The following is a 21,971-nucleotide window of genomic DNA, read 5'->3' as shown; positions in this document are numbered from 1 at the left end:
GTTGGGGCTTGGTGCCTGCACTATGAATCCACTTCTCCTGGAGGCCATTTTTTCCCATTTTTGTTGCCCTTGTTGTTATTATTGTTATTGTTGTTATTGCTGTTGTTGTTGTTGTTGGATAGGGCAGATAGAAATCTAGAGAGGAGGAGAAGACAGAGGGGGAGAAAGATAGACACCTGCAGACCTGCTTCACCACTGTGAAGCAACCCCCCTGCAGGTGGGGAGCCAGGGGCTCGAACTGGGATCCTTACACCGGTCCTTGTTCTTCATGCCATGTACCCTTAACCTGCTGTGCTACCACCAACCCTTCAAAACTTTCTTTTTTTAAAGAAATGCTAGAGATGAACCCAGAGTCTTGTGGGTGAGCAATATCACTGGGTAGCCTCCCAGGCCAACCTTTACATTTTTTTTTTTAATTAAGAGAAAGAAGTAGGGGGAAGAGAGGCCATCCATGGAGCTCCCCCAGTGCCATCCATGGTGCTTCCATGTGGTGCCAGGGCTTAAACCCTGGCCTCACGCATGGTAAGATGCACTTTTTCAAGTGCGGTCTCTCTAGGCCCCTTCACTCAGTTTAAATGAACACACTCTCATTTAACCATTACAGATGGTGATGAAAAAGATAGTTATTGGCACCAGCTTCATGGAGAACACAAAACTCAGAAAGGTGTGATTTCTGCCTAGAGACAGAAGGCAAAGGCAGTGCTAAGATGTCAAAGGAGAATAAAGCTGTCCCTGAGGGGCTGACCCCTCTCCCTAGCACATTACACCTACTTCACAATCCAGCCCTTCAGACTGATCTGGGGGGGGGGAGTGGTGACATGGCTCTCATACCTGCTTTGACGCGGATGTTGGGGCTCCGGATCTTGCCGGCAGCGTTCTCCGCTGTGCAGAAGTAATCATTGTCGTGGATAAAGCTATTGAAGGCGGAGGGGGAGAAGGGGTAGAGCTGCAGTGTGCCGTTGGCATGTACGTGCCGGATGTGAGGCACGTCATAGATGTCGTCCCCCGTGGCCAGGTACCATCGGAGGGCCGCGCTGGGGGAGCCGGCGGCCGGGCAGGGCACCACCACCCCCACGGAGCTGGAGAAGGTCACCTGCTGCAAGGAGTCATTTACAAAGTAGAGGCTGGTTCCAACATCTTCAGGGCGGGCTGCAGGGGAGAGGAGAGAGGCTGGGTTAGGGGGCTCTGAAGTACCCCCCTCCTCCTTCTGGGAGGCATGGCCTGACCACTCACTCATGTCACCTTCAAGCATTGACCACTATAAGCATGAACTGAGTGAGGCTGCTACCTCAAGGTTAAAAAGGCACTGATCAAGGTGAAAAAGACTCTGCCTGCCTTCTAGAAGCTTCCAGTCTGGCACAGGCATGGGAAAAATTAATGTGTGACACTTTCCACCCAAACCAAGTCCACAAGAGAGGTTGGCAGTGCTCTGCTAGGTGAGAGGGTCCACAATTGGCACTGACATATGGGGAGAGACACTAAGGCTGCTTGGATAGCAAATCCTCACTCAGTACCTCTGCACATGGGCAGGTGCACACCCCCTACTCCAGTCAGCTGGAAGGAGAGGCAGCACCTCAATGTACCACTATGCTCTCTTTTAGTGCTGGGTTGGAGATCAAACACAGGGGCTCATGTGTGTGCTCAGCTGCTACACCACCTCCCCAGCCCAATTAAATAAAGATTTAATGTGCTAAAACAAGATATAAAAATATTTAAAAGAAAAAATAAACCACTTTAGGGGGCCAGTCAGTAGCACACCTGGTTAAGCACATATAGGGTTCAAGTCCCTGGTCCCCACCTTCATGGGGAAAGCTTCACGAGTGGTGAAGCAGGGCTGCAGGTGTCTCTCTGGGTCTCTCTCCCACTCCATCTCCCCCTCTCCTCTCAGTGTCTGTCTCTATCTAATAATAAATGAAATGTTTTTATTTTTCCAACTTTTAAAAAAATTTTATTTATAAGAAGGAAACACTGACAAAAAACCATAGGATAAGAGGTGTACAACTCCACACAATTTCCACCACCAGAACTCCGTATCCCATCCCCACCCCTAATAGCTTTCCTATTCTTTATCTCTCTGGGAGTATGGACTCAGGGTCATTATGGGGTACAGAAGGTGGAAGGTCTGGCTTCTATAATTGCTTCTCCACTGAACATGGGCATTTACAGGAAGGAGAGAGAGAGAGAGAGAGAGCGCAAAGCATTATTCCACCAGCCCTGGAGTCCTCCTATTCTCATGTGGCACTGGAGATCAAATTCAGGGCCTTATGCATATAAAGTGCTCTGCCACTGAGTCACCTAACCCTGTTATTTCCATTTATTGGCTGAAAGGCGATTTGTCCAAAATCATACAGTGAGTAAGTTACAGAACCAAGAATGTAAATGCACACCTCCAAAAAGGTGCTAGTGCTTTTTACAGAATCCCACATATGACAAAATGTCTCAAGGCCACATTCTAAGAGGAACCTTGAGAGCCATCTTTTAGTTCTGGAGGCCTATCTGGAAAAGGCACTGTCCTTGAGGATGAGTGAGGAGGAAAGGTAACACTGGTGGGGAAGCTTCGAGCTCAGGACTGCAGTGGCCCTGACAGCTGACTGAGGGATTCCCTAGCTCTCCCTTATGAAGACAGGGATGGGCAGGTCTGTAGAGACCCTGTCCATTCTGACATGTTGCCACTGCAGCACTCAATCACACAGGCACACACACTCACCCTCATGACTGCCTGTCAGACAACTTCTATATTTCCTGCCTGATGGGAAGTGGCTCTGAATGGTGGGTCAGGACCCGCTTCCCTCTCCAGGAGCCAGCCACCTTCAGAAGGGCCACCTCTGAGCAGGTGGAGACAAACCTAGTGAAAAACAGGGCTGGTCCCAGGTCCTGAGTCAGCCAAGACTATGGGGAACAAACCAAGTACTCTGTGACTTGTTTAAAGAACATGTAGGGAACTCAACTTAACCTCCATTCCCACAACTTGATGGGGAAGGGGTGGGTCTGCTTCTGGGCTACATTAATATTCCCAGCTTAACTCTGATCCCAGCCTCCGGGGAGAATATCCTGCAGTTCTCAAGGAGGAAGGCCATTATGCCTCATTGGTCAGAACAATTCACATCATCTCATAAAAAGTCATGATGAAGCCATTAACGGCCACATTCATGGTCTCTGCACCACCCCTCTAGGGATGTCCTCTTAGCGGCAAGTGCCTATGCTGTCCCTACCAGGACCAAACCCTTTGTAGTGGCAGGACAGGTGGCAAAGGGGAGCCATGTGGCCTTTCCATCATCCCCTCATGCTCCTCCCCTACTCACTCTTGAGCTGGAGGCTGAGCAGGTCTTCTCTGAGGAAGAAGGGGGTGGCCAGAGGGGAACCATCAGGAGCGCCCCAAGGCTGTTCAGTTCACAGCAGACAGTCCCCCAAATCATGAAATCAGACCATTGCATGGATAAGTAAACTGAGACTCAGGGAAGCTTCTCATTGGATCCCTCTGCCCAGTGGCCCCCTCTGAAGGCCTGTCCACTCTTCAAAAATTTCCTCACCAAGTCACTCACCAGAGGTGGGGAGGTACTCCCTAATGTGAGCATTTTGCTTCTTTGTTCTCTTGTTCCTCCTGAGAACCCTGTGAGGGAGCTATTCTTAAAATCTCAGCTTACAAATGGGGAAAGTAAGGTATTCTGAGAGGAAAGTGACTTGCCCAAGACCAACAGTGACAGATGCAGGCAGTTCAGGCCCAGAATCTGCATTCTTAACAATGACAGCATTGTGATAGCCAAGAGAATAAAAGGGAGATGTTGATCTTCCTGAGACATGACTTGGCCACCAATTCTTGCATTCAGAGCACACACACTCACACTCCTCCTGGAAGGGGCCCCTATCACACTCAACCCTGCAGACAGACAGCTGAAGAACTTGCCCATGGGAGTGGGGCAGTGCCCTGGAGTTCTGAGTGCTTCCCAAAAAACCTAGTTAATCAAATTCCCCATGGTGTCAGCTTCATGGATTTAGGAAGTCAAACCCACCAAAGACAGAAAGACTTAATGATAATAATAACTACTCCACTGCTAAAGGTGGCTGGGCTCTGATGAGATCCCAACAGAGATATTATCTCACTTAAATCTTTATGGCTTTCAGAAGGATGCTGTTGGGCAGTAAGGAGTTCATAGACTTATTCAAAGTTTCACTGGGACCTGACTCAGCCTCACCTCGAAGCTGTTCTAGTGCAGACTACATAATCTGGTTTCCCAGGCTAGGTTCCCCACCTCATCCTCTCATCCATCCGACCCTTGTCCCCTGACACCACCCCCAAAACACATTTCTAGTCTCTCTCTTGACTGAAAGTCTCTTCCACACTTCCTCCCTACAGAGATAGCCCTGGCCTAGGATACCCAACTCTCAGGAGCCTCAGCCTCTGTCACAGCAGCTGTCTGCACGCCAGGTCTGAGATTCTTCCAGGTCCAAGGCCACAGGCTTTTCTGCAACTACAAATGGATAGATTTAATTGATGAATTGACCGAGATTGTCCAGCCACCTGTCAGGGCTGATGAAACAGCAGATTTATAGGCAAGGGTGAGTAGCCTCATAACTCTCCCACCCTCAGGATGTGGGCCGCTGTCTTCAGAGTCGAGGGTTGCTGGGGGAGGATTAGACAAACCATTCATTTCTTCTTAGGGCCCTGACAGCACACTGCCATTATGAAACATCACCCTCAGGTGTAAAACAATAGCATTTTGCACTTACATGGGGCTCATATTTTACCATCACAAGGCATCTGTCAGGTGGGAATGCAGAAGTTCTTAAATAAACATTAATTTAACCTCACCTAACCTGCCAGGAGAAAGGAGCAAACTCATAAAGGGGAAACTGAGGCACTGATTGCCAAGTATCTCAGATCTCTGCCAAACTGAAGACCAGGCACATGGGTGCTGGTAGTACTGGGTATGTTCCATCACTTGGTGTTGGGGGTGGGGGTATAGCAAGGTCCTGAGGGCCTCACCTGGACTGCAGAGCATCTGGGGCCTCTCTGGTGGGGACTTCTCTATCTCAGGCTCCCAGGCTGAATCTTCAGAGCAGTGACAAAGCCAAATAAACTGACGTTGGAGTTCAGACATGTCATAGCCATCAGAGCCCTGGGATGAGTCTGTTCTCCCCCTGGGACTCATTCTTGATCTTCACACTGTGTGACCTCAACCAAGTCACTTAGGCTTTCTGAGCCTCCAGGTGCTCATGTACAAATGGGGAGCTTGCACCATCTTTCCTGACTCCCCCCCCTCCCCCGCCCCGACAAGGCCACTGAACCATTAAGGGAAAATATTTACAAACTTGGTCCCTGATAGTGAGGCCATTTGACTGTTGGGGTGAGGCTGATGGGATTGTTATTGGGCCCCAGCTCTCCCCCCACCACCAACCCCTGGGGTTCAGAGTGCAGAAGGTGCCTAGGAAGGTATAGCTCCACAATGCAACCTTGCAGAGCTCAAAGCCAATGCCACCTCTACTTCCTCTCTCTCTGCTGTCTCCTGCCCTGCCAATGTTCCCCTCCCAGGATCTCCCTCATCCAGGAGCAGGACAGACCTTGGTTCCTTCAGGAGATATTTACCAAGTTCCAGGTGCTCAGCAGGCTGGTGGGCAGGCATGGTGGAAGAAGTCACAGAACAGGGAGACTGGCCCTGCATTGCAAGGAGGGAAGGTGCTCGCCTACAGCACAGAGCAATGTGGACACTGAGTCCTGCTTCAGACCAGAAGCACAGAGAGGAGAGGTAATATAACCAGCATGCAGAGGAAAAACTGGGAGAATGGCAGAGGTGGTATCCTGAACTGAGCCTGCAAGGAACATCTTGTACAAAGGTGAGAGGGACTCCAAAGGAAGCCACTGCTGGGTGAGGACAGTCAGATCCACGGCCTGGCGGCAGGAGTGGGTGTGGCATGTGTAGAGGACCCTACAGAAACCTGTCAGGCAAGAGCTTGGGGGTTAGGGAACAGAGGCTCAAACAGCTGGGCTGGCACGCTGGCCTCGTGGTAGGAGACAATGGGGAGGTTTGCCAATTTGGAAAAGCAGGTGCATGCAGCCAGATCCCCTGATGTAGGCAGGTGAGCTTTGCAGTACTGTGGTCCTCAGCTTTGGTGGACACCTGTTTCCCCAGCTAATGCTGTAGAACATTTTTCCAAAGGGATTGGCATGGATTGAGCACCTACAGTTTGCCTGGCACAGGCTTGCCCACTTAAGGGCATTGCTCACTTGGTCCTCACACAAGGTACAAGGTGGGTCTCAGAGTCTCACCTTACAGGTGAGGACAAAGAGGTTGTGCATGAGCTGGGGGTGGGGGATTCTCCAAAATCATAGAGAAAAGGAGACAGATAAATTCAGCACAAGCCTGCCTGTCTTGCAAACTGGAGACTTCTCCACCCCAAGACCACAGAGTTCAGAACTGGGGAGTTTTTATGAGCTTCCTGCTTCACTTCTGCAAAAGCCAGGCTCGACATGGAAAGCCTCTCTTCAGCCAGGAACCTCCGGCTCTCCCTGAAACCCCAGCCCTCCCCCCAGATCCATATCTCTCTGCCCACAGGAGCAGGCATATTTACAGAGAGAAAGAGAGGAGGGGGAGCACTTCATAAATAAAGAGAGATGCTCAGATCAACAGCGGAGCTCCTCCTGGTCAAAGGGGGAAATGGATTTTTAATAGAAAATGGAAGTTATGGGCTCGGTGGTGGTGTGACAGACGCCCAGACTTAAACCCATTTAATCTTCTCCGCCGTTTAACAGTGAGCACCACCCCAATGCCGTGCTTCATAAAACGGCCTCCAAATCGCTGGGAGATTAGACGTATAGAGATAGCATAGCAATATTTTTAAACCAGAAATCGCCCCCTGGGCATTGGGGGCCACTCTGAGGGTCACAGCTGGAAACTAAATACCTTTTGCAGCCATGGCCTGCCATTGGGACTAGTTTGGAACTGGACACCCCCGTAGGGCACAGTCCCAGGGGGTGGGGGATACCCCACCTACCTGGGTGGAATGGGGATGTCTGGCCAGTTGAGGTTCTTCCCAATAGCCCATGGGCTCACCGCATGTCACCACCTCTGATCCCTATAAATGACAAAGAGGGAATGGAGGTACTCGCAGCTCTACCTCCATGGGGCATTTAGGTTACTTCCTGGTCCCTTTCTCTAGACCTTCAACCCAGGAGGGTCACTAGTGCAGGGTGCCTGTAACACCCCTACCCCAGGACTGGTGGGAGTCTGGGGAGGGGCTTCTTGCCCAGGTGCGGTGAGATTAGACTGGAAAAGTGTGGGTGTTTGGGGGACTGGATGGGAGTAACAGAAGGCACCCCTGCAAGGCGGTGAGCTCCGTCTCAGTCCCCACTCTACCTCCTACACCTAACACAGAGCACCTAGCTCTTAGCTCTTGGTAGTTTAGCCACCAAACTTGGGTGCTAGGCTCCCCAGGTTTTAATCCTGGCTCCTCCACTTAGAACCTCAGGCAAAAGCACCACTCCTCTCTGTGCCTTAGTTTCCCCATCTATAAAATGGAAGTAAGCCTTTCTATCTTAAGCATTTTTAGACTGGATGGGTTCATATATGTGACAGTTTCTGGCAGGTGGGAAGTACCTAGTACCAAAGTATTTGTTGGTATTGTTTTAAGTATCGTATCAGTAGAGCAGTAAAGCAGTGTCTGTGGAATCAATATTTCACAACAAATATTTACCTTTCCCTCACAATAATAATAACAACTCAAGGCAGCAATTCTCTAACACTGTCACATTACAGAATCACCTGGAAAGCCAGCTTGAGAAAAGCAGCTCCTCAGAGCAGGTTCCTCAGAGCAGGTTCAGCCAATATGTTACAAGACTGAGAAACACTTGTGGTGCAGGTGGTCCTCTGCCTACACTCAGGGTAATGCTCTTCAGGAGAAGTAGGTTTATGACCATTACATTTTTGCCAGGGAGACATCTCAGCACTAGATATAGGACTTCCTAATTCCTGACACCACATGTCAGAGCTGAGCAGTATTCAGGTCTCTATCATTCTCTTTCTCTCATAAAAACAAATCTTTGAGACTGGGTAAATAGCTCAGCTGGGACTGAGGCTCCAAGATCAATCCCCAGAACCACATTTATACCAGGGTGATGCTCTGGCTCCTATCTATCTATCTATCTATCTATCTATCTATCTATCTATCTATCTATCTCACATGAAATTCTTAGCTCATATGAAGTAGATAAAATAAACTTGAATGAATCCATTCTGGACTTCAGTGTCACCTTTCCCAACCACATAAAGTTCTCAGTATGTGGCTGTCAGGACTGTGGCCCCAGATTCATTAACTTCATTTGCTGATTAAATTCATAAAATCATAGTACCCTGATCACTAACAACAGCATGTGGCAAAAGGACCTCTATCCTTAAGTCTCATGCAGTTTTCTGGGTAGATATGGTCAGGCGAGGTTCTTAGACTCATTTGCAGAGTTAATAACTCAGGTGCACAGTCACCCCAAGATTTTCATTACAGAGAGATACAGTAGTTCCTTCCCTTTGCTGACTTTCATCCCACAGCTGGAAAAACTGGGTCCAAGGAGGATACACTAGTGGGACCTGACTCCATATCAAACCCTGGGAAGGACCTTCTGGATCCTCCTAGAAATGAGGCCCCTGGTTAAGTGCAGGTGGTGCAAGGACTGGCATAAGAATCCCGGTTTGAGCCCCCAGCTCCCCACCTGCAGGGGAGTCGCTTCACAGGCGGTGAAGCAGGTGTCTATCTTTCTCTCCCCTTCTCTGTCTCCCCTCCTCTCTCCATTTTCTCTCCGTCCTATCCAACAATGACATCAGTAACAACAACAATAATAACTACAATGATAAAACAACAAGGGCAACAAAAGGGAATAAATAGGGGTGGGGTATAGCATAATGGTTATGCAAAGACGCTCTCAAGTCCCAGGTTCAATCCCTCACATGCCTGAGGCTCTCAAGTCCCAGGTTCAATCCCCCACACTGCCATAAGCCAGAGCTGAGCAGTGCTCTGGTTAAATAAATAAAGGGAATAAATAAATAAATAAATATTTTTTTAAAGAAGAAATGAGGCCCCTATTATAATGTCCACATCTTAAGGATGGTTTAGATGCCGAGGAAATGAGGGGTTAAGGGGGAACTCCCTAGACCACAACAGTGCTTTGGCCCCACTTTCCTGCGACAAAATAGGTGGGATGGAGTCCTGCCTCTGACCCTGCCATCTCCCTGCTCTGCCACGACCTTCCCCATCTCATAAAAGCCATCATTTTTTCCTTAGCACTTGCCTGGTGCCTGACAACAGTCCTCTGATGCAATGCCTGCTTAAGACCCCATTCACAGATAAAAAGACAAGATCCTGGAGACCAGCTGGCTCCTCAAGGACCACAGCACTGTACAAGGAGGCACCCTGCTCAGTTGGCTTCTCCACTGCAACTCAGACTGTCCTGAGTTCCACACCATATATCATAAGGGGGTTTTTCTGATGAAAGGGGAAGCAATTCAGGGTGTGATAATTCAGAAAAATTCATGACTGTCCCCAAATTGGGCTTTTATCCCTAGTGCCACCCTATTATCAACTAGATGTCACTGCTCCCAATCCTATTTGCAGAGAGAACCAGAAGGTCCCAACCCCAGTTTCCAAGCACTGTGGTCCCACCATGGTAAACAGCACTGCCCCAGGGCAGTGCTCAACCTCTGTCCAGCAGAAATGATCATTTTTCCTTTTGTAAAAATTCTTGGCACAAACAAAGCTCCTGTGACCAGCAACCAGAAACCTGGATGATCCAGTGACAGTCAGGCATCCTCCACCCTAAGGAGGAGTCAGGAGCGACAGCTGACAGCCCAGCGGACTCTTTAATCTCCAGCCTCTTCTAGACGGAGTCTGTCAGAGGCAGGCTGGGAAGTTCTTTCTAGGGAGTCAGCTCAGACAGCACAGTTGTCCCCAGAGAATCCTAGATTTAGATTGTTAACGCTTGAGGGACTTAAGAGATTATTTTGTCCAATCTCCTCCATTTACAGATGGGAGTGTGAGGCCCGGGGTCCCCTGCCCCTAGGTGCAGGCCGCTTGTGGGTAGACCCCAGCCTCCACTGCCCTGTCCATTCTTCCCATGCTGATACCAGAACCCAGAGACCCAGGCATGGGGAAGCATCATGGAGGCCATGGGATGGAGTGCAGAGGGGAGGGAGGTCTCTGTGGGCAGGACCCCTGTCTGTACCAGGCTCTGTGGGGTCTAGGAGAAACAGAAACAGGAGCAGGGCACAGAACCAAGGCAGAGCTAGCTGAATGGTAGTTGGAGCTCTGCAGAGTCAGAGTAGAAGACCCATCATGGGTTACTGACAGGAAGACACTTCCTGTCGCTGGAAAAGTAGACAAAAGGAACAGTGTGGGTGGAAAAGCTACAGTCAGTAGGGGAGCTGGTGATGATCCAGTGCTCCCAGAAGGGCCTTCACCCCTTCCCTCCCTAGGCCCCATGGCTCTGGAGATTTCCCCAGAAGCAGTCTTGAACTTGACTCAGCATCCTGACGTGGCATCTTTGAACTTGACTCAGAAGGGTCCTCAGTGCCTGGGTTTGGACCACTACTGTCACCTCCAGCAAGGTCACACAGGGCATGGGAAATGGCTCAGCAATAAAGCACAGGACTTCCAGGGGCAAGGCCCCAAGTTCAATCCACCAGCACCACCATATGTTAGAGCTGTGCAGTGCTCTGGTCAAAACCAAGGACAAAACAAAGAGGTCACACAAGGTAGGGCCCTGCGCTTACTGCTCTTTCTACACAAGTCTGAGGGTTCCCTGAAGGAAATATCACCTGGGAGTGTGTGTCCAGAGGCCTAGAGAGAGCAGCTGAACCTAAGACCTCGGGAGGGAGCAGACAGGTAGGCTCTTTCTGCTCCCATTGGGTGCTAGGGCCATGGGAGACTCTGCCAAGCCGGCTCCTAGAAGACTGTTGTCAGCCTGGCTGTGCCTCGTCAGCTGTTCCCCATGCTGATGAAAAGCAAAGGCTAGGAAAATTCTCCATATGGGGGGCCCATGAGGGGGAGACGGCCCACACAGCTGTGAGACCTCCGTGGTTCCTGTGTGATGAAGTGACAGTAATTATGCCTCCCGCTGCAGTGGGCTGTTTAGGAGACTGGAGCTGGCATGCTGGGGTCCACATGTGTGTGGTTCCATGTTGCCTGGCTCAGTTCACAAAGCTCCATCACATGACTGATAGGTGGGTGGGTGCGCCTCACCTTTCTCACACACAGGCAAACATAGCCAACCCCGGGGCAGCCAGTGCAGGGGCTCTGCTGCCCATTTCACAGAGTAGCAAATCAAGGCTGCTTAACTTGCCTGAATAGACAGGCTGAGCTTTCCTTCCAGGCACAAGGAAGATGCTTTTCCCAGTGCACATATACCATGGCTTAATGAGTTCTCAACTAGCACTAGAACATCTTTTCTTAATGAAAATGGTGGCCTCGGAAACTGTCAAAGAGCAAGGGCACAGGGAGGTAGGGTGGAGGAGTAAAAGCCGGGTGGTGGAGGCGGGGGGTCCCCAAGGCTAATGCTGCTCACACTAAAGCAGCACTGGACTAACATCTGTTAGGCACAGCACACAGGCTGTTGTGCCCACAGCCTCCCACATGCTCATGAGGCTCACAGGCTGCATCCTGCCCTGGGCTGCACTTGACCTCTGGGGTCAGATGTCATTTCCCCACAGCATATTTGGTTAGGGAGGGGGGAAGCAGCCCAGAGACCTCCCAGGTTAAGGGTGGCTGAGGGGTTATCTATACACATCACAGCTCAACAAGGACAGTAATCTATCTGGGTACAAGTCTACTTTGGTGGGGGGGGGGGGTTGGAGAGGGGAAGTGAGGGCCTCACCCTATGCAGCCCGTAACTTAGGCTTGCATCAAATCTAGAATCCTATCTGCTCAGCACCACCAGGGCACACACTTACAAGCATGCTTGCCTTGCTCTGGCAGGTGTCAGGCTGGCCACTGCCTGGCCCTTGGGCCCAAGTCTGGCGACTACCTCTGCCTTTAACTTTCCCACTGATGCTGGAGAAAGGGTTTCCAGGTACAGCCAGCCAGATACTGAGCTGGCCTCAGTCACTGAGAAGTCCTACAGGTTTCCCAGCTAAATGACCAAGGGAAGCTGTGATGTCCCCTGAACTGGCCACCACACTCAGTCTTATTGCTACAAAGTTGACTCAACCCGAACTGCATGCCCTCAGTACAGGACCTGGCCACATCTTTGGGGGCCCTGGTTAGGGGGAGGACTACAGAAGCACTGATAAAAATATAGGCCTAACATTTACCAAGCACCTCCTATGTTGGGACCACTTTATGTGCATTATATCCTCCAACCCCACTTCACAGCAGGAGAGACTGAGACCTAGGTCACACACACATCAAGTGAAGGGCAGGCAGAGCCAGGATACAAAGGGAGCACTTGTCTTGATTTTAAATTTCCATCACACCCATGAGGTGCAGTCTTTTCTTGTTCTTCACAGCTCCAATATAGAAAGCGTTCTGGCTGAAGCAATGGAGAAGAAGGGAGTGTAGGCTCTGTTCCCCTCCTAGGTCCCTCTCCACCCCCACACTCCACCCCACACCTTGGGGCTCTGAGTTATAGGCTTTGGAAACCCCATGAGCTCCCTACTCATAGCTGTGTAGACAAAATTACACCTGCCGGTGGGGGCTACTCAGGACCCCCAAAATGCAGACTAAACTAGCCCTGAAACCACATCCCCTCTGCTGGTGTTCCAGCTGGCTCCCCAGGAGGGAGCACCCCAGCTGCCTTTCAAGCATCACTCCCCACTTCTTTGCTCAGGATGACCACAGCACCTGCTTCCCATGGCCCCATGGGAAGCACCACACTGTGCATGCCCAGAGCTGCTCTCATAATGGCAGGGGAAGAAGTGGGGCTCTTCCCTGAACCTCTCAGGTGCTGCACACCTCCCTGCCAGGTATTGGCAAACCAGGAGAGTGACAGAGTATATTGTCTCCCTGCAGACTGTTGCTTCTTCACCTACTGACCTACTGACTGCATCCTGACGCACCCAGCCCTCTCAGTCTGGGGTACAGGTGCACTCATCAGAAGGCTACTGCTTGCCCTGGATTCCTATTGCTGGTGTATCCACTCTGCACCCTCTTCTTCCTGCAGCACAAAAGGGACAAGTCATACCCCAAGTGTGATCTGCATTGAGGTGTCCCTGCCTATTGCCACCCAGTGCACCCTAATAGTGAGTTCCAGACTTATCCTATAAGGAAGTCAGTGCTGAGTGTCCCTCCATCTCAAGCCCAGAGGCAAGAGATAAACACTACTCAAAACACAGGTCATCCTCACTCCTGCGGCACTCCTGACCCAGGCAGAGGAAAGCCACTGGAGGACTGCTAGGAAGGCTGATCTCCATGCTATTCACAGAGGGCGAGGTTCTTGGCCTGGCTAGGTGAGTATGCAAATTGGCATGCAAATGATATGCAAATCCAGGGTCTGCCCTTGGGTTCCTGGCACCCTGCCATCACTGCTGTCTATGGCGGTCCCATTCAGGCAGCTGGGTGCCAGTTAGAATCTAGGGGGTGAGGGGGGCTGAGACAGCACTTCTAGAGCTAGGAGCTCTTCCTCTAGACAACCTGAAATGTCCCCAAGAAATCTGTCCACCGAGATCATGTGGGAGAGAAGAAATCCTACCCTAGTATCTGCACACCCTCCCCTCCTCCTACCCAACACAAAAAGCTCTCTGAACATCCATATTCCCTTCAAGTCATCCACCAAAAGCATCCTTCATAAGGCCAAGCAAGGAGCCCAGTAAATCCCAAGGACAACATTCCTAAAGGCACAGGGAAGGTAAGGGGCCTTGAGGTCTGTGCCCCTCTGCCCAAGGCCAATACTAGGCAGACCATCACCCTGTAACTGGGGGCCTCCCTGCCTGTTTGTCTGGGTGCTTCCTATTTAGCAAAGCATCTTAGGGGCCACCCCATCACCCCCCACCCCCCAGTTTACTGGCCCACATTCTCCTTGTCCCTCAATCTAAGAAAAATAAGCCTATAACTTGGATCTCCTGGGATCCTCTAACTTAAGCACTGCCCTTGGGTCAACTGCTTCCTTGCTTTTTGTTTTGAATTGAGCTCCCCAGTCTGCTGCAGAGAAGTATTAAAGGCAGCTGACTTTGATGCCCAGAAATACGAAGCGCTGAAGAGGATTGGCAGCAGACCTCATGGCAGCACCCCCTCCCACCGTTGTCCTCTCTGCTTTTCTGCCCATCTACCTACCCCCTTCCCTGTGGGTACTCATCAGTCCTTGCCCGGAAGTTGTGTTTGCCATGACAAGGTTTTTGAAAGGCATCCCCCATGCCCCCCCTTTTAATTAGACACTGAACCGAGAATGTTAGAGATTTTTTTTCTTAATGACTTGACGAAGGCTTTTAATTTGGTCTTCTTGAGAGGGAAGAGCCACGAGTCCCCATCAGAGAGGCTGGGGTGGGAGAGGGAAAAAAAAAAATCAATGCAACCCATTATTTGGGCTTTTAGAAAACAGGAATTTTAGTGCCGGGGAAGCTTGTTCTTTTACACAGTAAAAATGCAAATGCAGGCAACACAGATGTACCAGTGGCAAGAGCCTCTCTGGGCTTCATCTGGCTGCCCAAACCCGGATTTGTTTTGGCAATAATAAGGCAGTTATTGGAGACCTGATAACTGATTATTAAAACACCTTCCCGGTTTTGTTCGGGAGAACAGGTCTGAGCTCTGGCTTCATCGAAAAGGAAGGGGAAAACGGTCTTTCAAGAGGAATGGAAATAACAGAAGCTTAAAACACATTCAATAACTGCTTAATTCCATCCAGAGGACGCTCCATCTCCTCTTGTTTTCTTCTCTCTCTCTCTCTGCCTCCTCCCGCTCCTCACAGATGGACGTACAAATTATTGCAAGAGGATATTGTTTTCTGTAACAGGCTCCAACATTCACATTTACATTTTCCTTGGTGCCGTGGGGGTAACTGGCAACGGGAGAAAAAAAACCAAAGCCCATCTTCTCTGCTCTTACTGATTCGAATCGTCTGCAGCCACCCCCCTCCCCCCAACATGCCACCCCAAGAAGAATAGGCCCTGGGGACCAGGCTGGCACCCAAGACCCAATTAAGGCACAGAGGGAAAGAAAGGCCTGTCTTGTGAGAAGACCCAGTGCCCCACACAGATGCTGGGGTCTCTGAGCGCAGGGAGGGGTGCCAGTGCCTCCTTCACAGCCCCAAAAGCCACAGAGGTGCCCCTCACCTGTCACCTTCAGCCTCCACACAGGCCCCTGACCTGTGACAACTTCCTTCTCAAGTTGGAACTAGAATTCTGTCCCTCCCTCAGGCAGTCCTATTCACCTTCTGGGCCTGTCTCACCCCCATCCGCCATCTGCACCTTCCCTATCAAATAGCTCTGCTTCATTTATTCATGACCAGCTTCTGGAAGGTGGAGAGCATGAGCTGAGGGACTGAACCCCTATAAATGGGGTGGCCCAGGAAGAGGTCTCCACGAAGAGGTGGAGCCTCCAGGGGGTAGGTGCTGCCTGCAAAGCTGGCTGAGAGCAGCCTATCTGGCCTGTGCTTTCCAGCCTGGTGAAAAGCAAAAAGGAGTGAGTTGGGGGAGTGGGGTAGGAGAGAGAGCTAGTGAGCTGGTGAAAGAGAGAGCTGCCGCTCCTCACCTTATGTATTTTTAATATTAATGTAATTAAAGCTGTGAGCTGAGCCAGCCTGCGGGGGCAGAAGGAGGCAGGCAGAGCCTGGGGAGAGGGAGACGAGGTTGGGGGCTGGGAGTGGGGTGGGGGTGAGCAGAAGACCTGCTTCCTGCTACTCTTAAGTGGGTATCCTGCGGGGGGCAAGGGGTTAACCAAGCCGGACCTGCCGCTGTGGCATGGCGCCCCGTGGACCCCACCGGATCTGAGAAACTCAACTACTTCGTCCAGAATTCTAAGGCTGCCCCTGCCCCTCGCCCCGAACCTGAACCTCTAGCAAAATCTTGGCCTTCAGTCCAGCTTCTACAGGGGCGGCATTTATAAATAAAATAAGGATGACCCCCCCAAAACACAAACACAACAACAACAACACACACAGTCAGTCACCCGGTCCTGCTGCCGGCTCCATCCCTCCCTCCCCGGGGGCACCCGCCCAGAAGGACTGAGCCCCGAGGCTGGGTCGCCCCTCCCCCATCGCCCAGAGGTGGAGAACTGCGGCTCCACGGGGGCAGGGGCAGGGCGCGCCAGGTGGAGCAGCCGCCCCCCGGGTGCGAGGGAGAAAGTTGGAGGCCGCGCAGGTGAGCCTGAGCTTGCAAGCGCTTGTGGGCTCCGCGGCGCCAGGGCGCAGAGTCGGGCCCTCAGGTCTCCCGCCACCTGCGTGCCCGCGGGCCCGTCCACGGCCGAGACCCCCTGTCCACTAGGCACGATGACCCTGGTCCGGACCGTCTGCCCCTTGCAGCCCAGCGCGAGCTCGGCCAGGAGCAGGTCCGGGCTTGCCGGACACCTGGACCCACCCTTAGCAACGCCTTCTGCTGGAGAGGGGACACGCCCCCCCACCCCCGCCCGCGACTTCGCCCCGCGGCTGGCCGGCCCGGCGCCCAAGCAGGGACCCAGGGGCGCGTGGCTCGAGGTGACTGGCTCCCGCTGCGCCCCGGGGCGGCAGGGCGAGGTGGCTGGGAGCCGGCCTCCGGGAGCGGAGAACTAACTTGGGCTCCGGGGAACCCAGCTCCCATGCCCCCCGCCGTCGCCGCCCTGCACCCCTTCACTGAGGAGCGCCACGCGGCACGGCGCAGGGGGTCGGGGCGGCCCGGGGGTGCGCGACTGCACAGGGGGACCGCAGGTCCGAGTAAGCGAGGACTCCCGAGAACAGGGGTCGAAGGACCCGCGCCTCCGGGGGTGGGGGGCACCGCGGTGGCCCCCAAGCCGCGGGCACCGATAAGAGGCTGGGGGAGGGGTCCCGGCAGAGCTGCGGCCCAGCAAGGGGCTGAGAGATGAGGGGCTCATCCGCATCCCCACCCCTCTGGGTGCGCCCCCAAACGCCTGGCGGCCGGGGCTGGCGCGCGGTGGGTCAGGAGCGGACTCTCACCTGGCGCGACCTGGCCGGGTGTCCAGGCGCCCCGCCCCCGCTGCACCCCACCCCGCGAGCCGCCTGCACCTGGGGGTCCTCCTCCCCTCCACCCCGGAGCTCTCCCGGCACCCTGGCCCCACCGCCCGCCTCCTGCCGCCCGCCGCCGCGCGGGTCTCACCTTTGTGTAAAGAGTCCAGGAGCAGGAGGAAAGTTACCAGCCACATGCCATAAAGAGGCCTATTCTCCGGGGAGGTAGTCCTGTGGCCGGCCGTGCGGCAGCGCCTGTCCCCGCTCAGCGCGCTCCAGCCGCCCGCACTCGGCGCCCCGCTCTCTCTGCTCCTCAGCCCGGCGCTCGGCGGCTCCTCCCTCCTTGGCTCCCGGGCTCCTGTCATCCGCGGGGCTGGGCTAGGCGGCCGCTCTCCCCGCCCCCCCACCCCCCCCCGCGGCACCCTGGAGCTGAACGCAGCAGCGCAGGCGGCCCCCTGCTCCATCAGCCCAGGGACAGGGCGACGGCCTGGACCCCACCACCCTGACCCGGGCTCGCCTTCTGAGGGCCAGGGGTCCCTGCCACCCACCGGCTTCAAGCCCGTGAAGGGGCACAGGCGTGTGTAACAAGAGCCCAAGAGCCCGCCATGCTTGGGGCCTGGGACTCCCTGTCCCCTGGACCAGGCGAGTGCTTTGGGACTCAGTTACCTCCATGGGTGCTCTGAAGAAAATCCATTGCTCTGAAGGAAATCTTTGGTGGTGCCCGATGGTCTTCCTCACCTCAAAACCCAGTTCCTTGCCCTTCCAACCCCCAGTCACTTCTGCAAGCCAGCCTCTTGGGAACCCCATGAGACAAGCCACTATCACCCCAGACCTGCCCCCCACTGAATGTTGGTACATTTTGAGTGAACAGTTTCTAATGGGTAAATCGTTTAGATCTGCCACGTATATCTTCCTCCTTTATCTTCACCTGACCCCCCCCACCCCTGCTGAAATTGATTTATTCCATATACCATTCTGCACATCTTGGGCACAGCATGGAGGGGGGGGGGGGACACTCTTCTCAGTCACAGGACAGCTGAGTGCCTGCTGTGTGTCAGGCAAGGGCTTAGGCACAGAGGAGGAAGCTGCCTAAGTCAGGACTGCTGTGAGCAGACTGGTATGTTCAGGAAGTTAGCTCTATGTTGTAATGCCAAACTAAAGGGTCACATGGGGTCTGGGATTCAGAGTAGGCCTGGGAAAGGAGTGTGTCAGGACTGGACCTCCCCAGGCAGTATAGTGGGGCCTCTGGATGAACCCTGGTGACTCTGCACCTGTTCTCTGAGATGCAGTGGGATAGGGGAGCATGGGGAGGGACTCCTCTCTACCTCCACTTGACAGAGGAAGGAAATCCATTCCCCCAAAATGCCTTACCTATGTTCAGACAAGGGAACTAGAACTCCTCATTCTCAGGTTTTGCCAAGATGCCCCCTGTGATTTCAACTAAAAATTTTAAAGTTCATTCCATTTTTAAAATGTTAAAATATAGAGAATTTTTGCCCTTCTAACAGTTTTAAATGAACTTTTTTTTGTGGCACTGGGGATCATCACAGTATAAACAACCAACACCACTAGCCACTACCACAACCTTTTCATCATCAAAACAGAAAGTCTGTGCTCATCAGACAATAATATATCTCCTTTCACCCCTCCCCTAGCCCTTATGTGTATGGATTGCTTATTCTAGGTATCTCACATAAGGGAGATCATACTTTTTCTTTCTTTCTCTGTCTGCCTTATTTTGCTTAGCATGATGTCTGCAAGGGCCATCTACATTGCAACATGTGTCTGAATCCATGCCTTTTTTTTTTTATTCTAGTACAGGGTTATTGCTGGGGCTTGGTGCCTGCACTACTGTTCCTGTGGCCATTTTTTCATTTTTTTTTTCTTAATAAGATGAGAGGAATAGAGAAGGAAGGGGAAGATAGAGAGAGAGAGAGAGAAAGACACCTGCAGACCTGTTTCACTACTTGTGAAGCAACTCCCCTGCAGGTGGGGAGCCAGGGGCTCCAATTGGGATCCTTGTGCGGGTCCTTACGCTTTATACTATGTGCTCTTAAGCCAGTGTGCACCACTTCCCGGACCCCTGAATCTATACCTTTTCCTGAATGAACAATATCCCAATCTGTGTATAGAACACGTTTATTTATCCTTCTATCTGTCAAGGGGCACTTGGTTTGCTTCTACTTTATGGCTGCTGTGGATAATGCTGCTATGAAAATGGGTACTCAGACACTGTTATGGCCCTACTTTCAATTCTTTGGGGGGATATTTACTAAGATGCAGACTTGCCAGAGTATTCTATGCTCAGCTTGTTGAGGAACTATTAGGCACATTGACTGTTTTGTGTTTGAGTTTAAAGGGTTCTCCCTTATAGTCGCTTTGTGACATGCTCACAGTGTCTTTTGAAGCTGGTTCACCTCTTTTAAAACAGGTTAGAACACTGGGGCTTACCTTGGTCACCTGGTTGGTATCACAAGCAAGACTAGAACCCAGGTCTTCTGAGCTGGAAGTAGTGCTGCACCCTGGTGGTTCAGTGCTGTGAGATTAAATTGGTGCCTGAATCAGTAGCTTTGCCCTGATTTTTTTTGTCCCCTGTAAACACAGACATAGAACAGAAGCTTGAGGTAGGCTGCAGCAGCACTGGAGAGGACCCAGGCCAAGCCTCTGCTTTGCAGGTGAGGAGACTGAGGCCAGAGCAGGGGAGGGAGGGCTAGGTCCACCAGAGGTCACACAAGCAGTGACAGAACCCAGTGTCAGTCTGCAGCCTTCTGGCTCAGCAACCTTTCCACACTGTTCCAGCCTGCTGGGCCCTTTCTTCCAGCACATCCCTTCATATCTAAAGGAGATGCTTGCCAAGAGGAATCCAGTTATTTAAAACTAAGCCTATTGACCCAGAGCACCTGGTCAGGCCATGCCTAAAATAAACTGCTAAATCAGACAGGATGAAAGGGGCTGCTGTCTGCTGGACAGGGTGGCCCCAGCGGGCCCGGGGTATCAGCACAGCTGCTCAGACCCCACATGTGGGAAGGAGAGAGGACCCTCCTGCCTCCACTGGCCTAAAGGACCTCCTAAAAACTGAGCATCACTTTTATGCCAGTTACAACTGGGGGCATTTCAGGGACCCCAGTGCGGTGTGTGGAGGGCCAGGTTTTCAATGAAAGCAGAGGACATTCACCATGTAGGTGGTTACAGTCTCCTGGCATGTACTTGGGGACAGGGGGTACCAAGGCAGACTTGGGGACTCCCTCCAGCACAAGGGGGCTTTATAATGTTACAGTTAAGAGTGTAACTACAGCTGAACTCTTAATCCAACCTGCCATTTCCCAGCTATGCTTCCTAGGGAATCGCAGCATAGTTTCTTTACCTGGAAAGGGGGGTAGCCCAATACCTCCCTCAGAGAGCTTCTGTGAGACCTTAAAATGACAATTGCCCTGGCTTTCTCACTAAAGTCACTGGCTGGGGGTCAAGCGGTAGCACAGCGGGTTAAGCGCAGGTGGCACCAAGCACAAGGATCAGCGTAAGGATCCCAGTTCGAGCCCCCAGCCCCTTACCTGCAGGGGAGTCGCTTCACAGGCAGTGAAGCAGGTCTGCAGGTGTCTATCTTTCTCTCCCCCTCTCTGTCTTCCCCTCCTTTCTCCATTTCTCTCTGTCCTATCCAACAACAAATGACATCAACAATAACAATAATAACCACAACAAGGCTACAACAACAAGGGCAACAAAAGGGGGGAAATGGCCTCCAGGAGCAGTGAACTCATGGTGCAGGCACTGAGCCCCAGCAATAACCCTGGAGGCAAAAAAAAAAAAAAAGTCACTGGCTTTGCTCTGAGGACATGGACCAGATGCAGCAGGGGGAATTCTATGAAGAGTGGTTGGGGTGATATCCTGCACCCTATGCTTCGCAAGGCCTGGAGCTGGGAGTTGAGAATCCAGGCAAGAGGCTGCAGAAACATGGAAGTTAGATGCACTCAGGTGTGGAAGAGGTGGCGAGATAGTTTTTGAACACAATCCTGGTGTTTCCTGCAGTTTCCATGTCCTGGGCTTTTGCCTCTTCTTAGTGTTTAAGAAAATATCTTTGCAGACCACAGCCTGAGGGCTAGGGAGATAACTCAGCAGGTGGGGAGCAGGAACTTGCATGCATGAGGCCCCGGGCTTGCTCTTTGGCACTGCCTGTGATAGAGTTCAGCTCTAATCCTTCTCCCTCACAAAACAAACAAACAAACAAAAAAGAACCAGTGTGACTCCAACCTGTTCAGATGTTTCCTCCGTACTGAAGTTGGCATAGGGGGTGTAGTTTGGCAAATTCAGAAGAGTTATGGGAGAGAGCCCCAAGGGGACAGTGACCCTGGCTGCTCTACCCACATCTGCCTCAAACCCAGACACTCCCAGCTGACATCTGGGAGGAGTCAGGCTTTATTTTTTTATTTATTTTTAATTTATTTATTTATTTATTTTTATTTTTTTTTATTTATTTTATTTTTTCAGGGGAGAGCGCGAACGCAGTCCCCCACTACCACAAATTATGCAGTCGAGTTTCCCACATTTGGGGAAATCGCACGGGTCAGCACATCCGGAGTGCAATGGATAAGCCTCGCCCTGGGAAAACCACCTTCGTGATCATGGTATCTCCCCTGCCAGGTAAGTATATTTTTAATTTTTTTAAATAAAGAGACAATTCCCTGGTTGCCCCAAATTAGCTGGAAGCCCTCACCACCACTGTCACCCCACTACCCCCCACCCTCACACACACCAAAGTGAGAACAGCTGTCCAGGCAAACATTCATGTGTACAAGTAAACAAACATTTAATGACAGCACACCTGTGAGCAAATGCAATTAAACACAGTCCAGAAAGCCCAAGTTGGCACCTATGCATATGCTCATTTTTGTTTCTTTAAGGCTCCAAT

At 51.9% G+C, this 21,971-nt stretch overlaps 1 protein-coding gene and 1 non-coding gene across 3 annotated transcripts in view; both read right to left on the bottom strand.

The window, feature by feature from the left end:
- Positions 1 to 17,432, bottom strand: part of DSCAML1 (DS cell adhesion molecule like 1) — a 309,373-nt gene extending 291,941 nt beyond the window's left edge. Inside the window, exons 1-2 of one of the 2 annotated variants that reach the window (XM_007522968.3) lie at positions 17,217 to 17,432; positions 832 to 1,149 (exon numbers count right to left, since the gene is read on the bottom strand). In XM_007522968.3, the coding sequence (XP_007523030.2) occupies positions 832 to 1,149; positions 17,217 to 17,430 (532 nt within the window). In that variant the 5' untranslated portion in view covers positions 17,431 to 17,432. The remainder of the gene's footprint in view (positions 1 to 831; positions 1,150 to 17,216) is intronic. The other variant, XM_060179994.1, reaches the window with a different exon arrangement.
- A 4,115-nt stretch (positions 17,433 to 21,547) lies between these two features.
- On the bottom strand, positions 21,548 to 21,711 carry LOC132535186 (U1 spliceosomal RNA). The gene has a single exon (XR_009546963.1). It is a non-coding gene; the product is annotated as a U1 spliceosomal RNA (small nuclear RNA).
- Between the last annotated feature and the right edge of the window lie 260 nt (positions 21,712 to 21,971).

The sequence above is a fragment of the Erinaceus europaeus genome, chromosome 20 (genome assembly GCF_950295315.1).
Source record: "Erinaceus europaeus chromosome 20, mEriEur2.1, whole genome shotgun sequence".
Taxonomy (NCBI): Eukaryota; Metazoa; Chordata; class Mammalia; order Eulipotyphla; family Erinaceidae; genus Erinaceus; species Erinaceus europaeus.
Note: the sequence above shows the minus strand (reverse complement) of the source record. Positions and strands in the feature narration are given on the sequence as shown.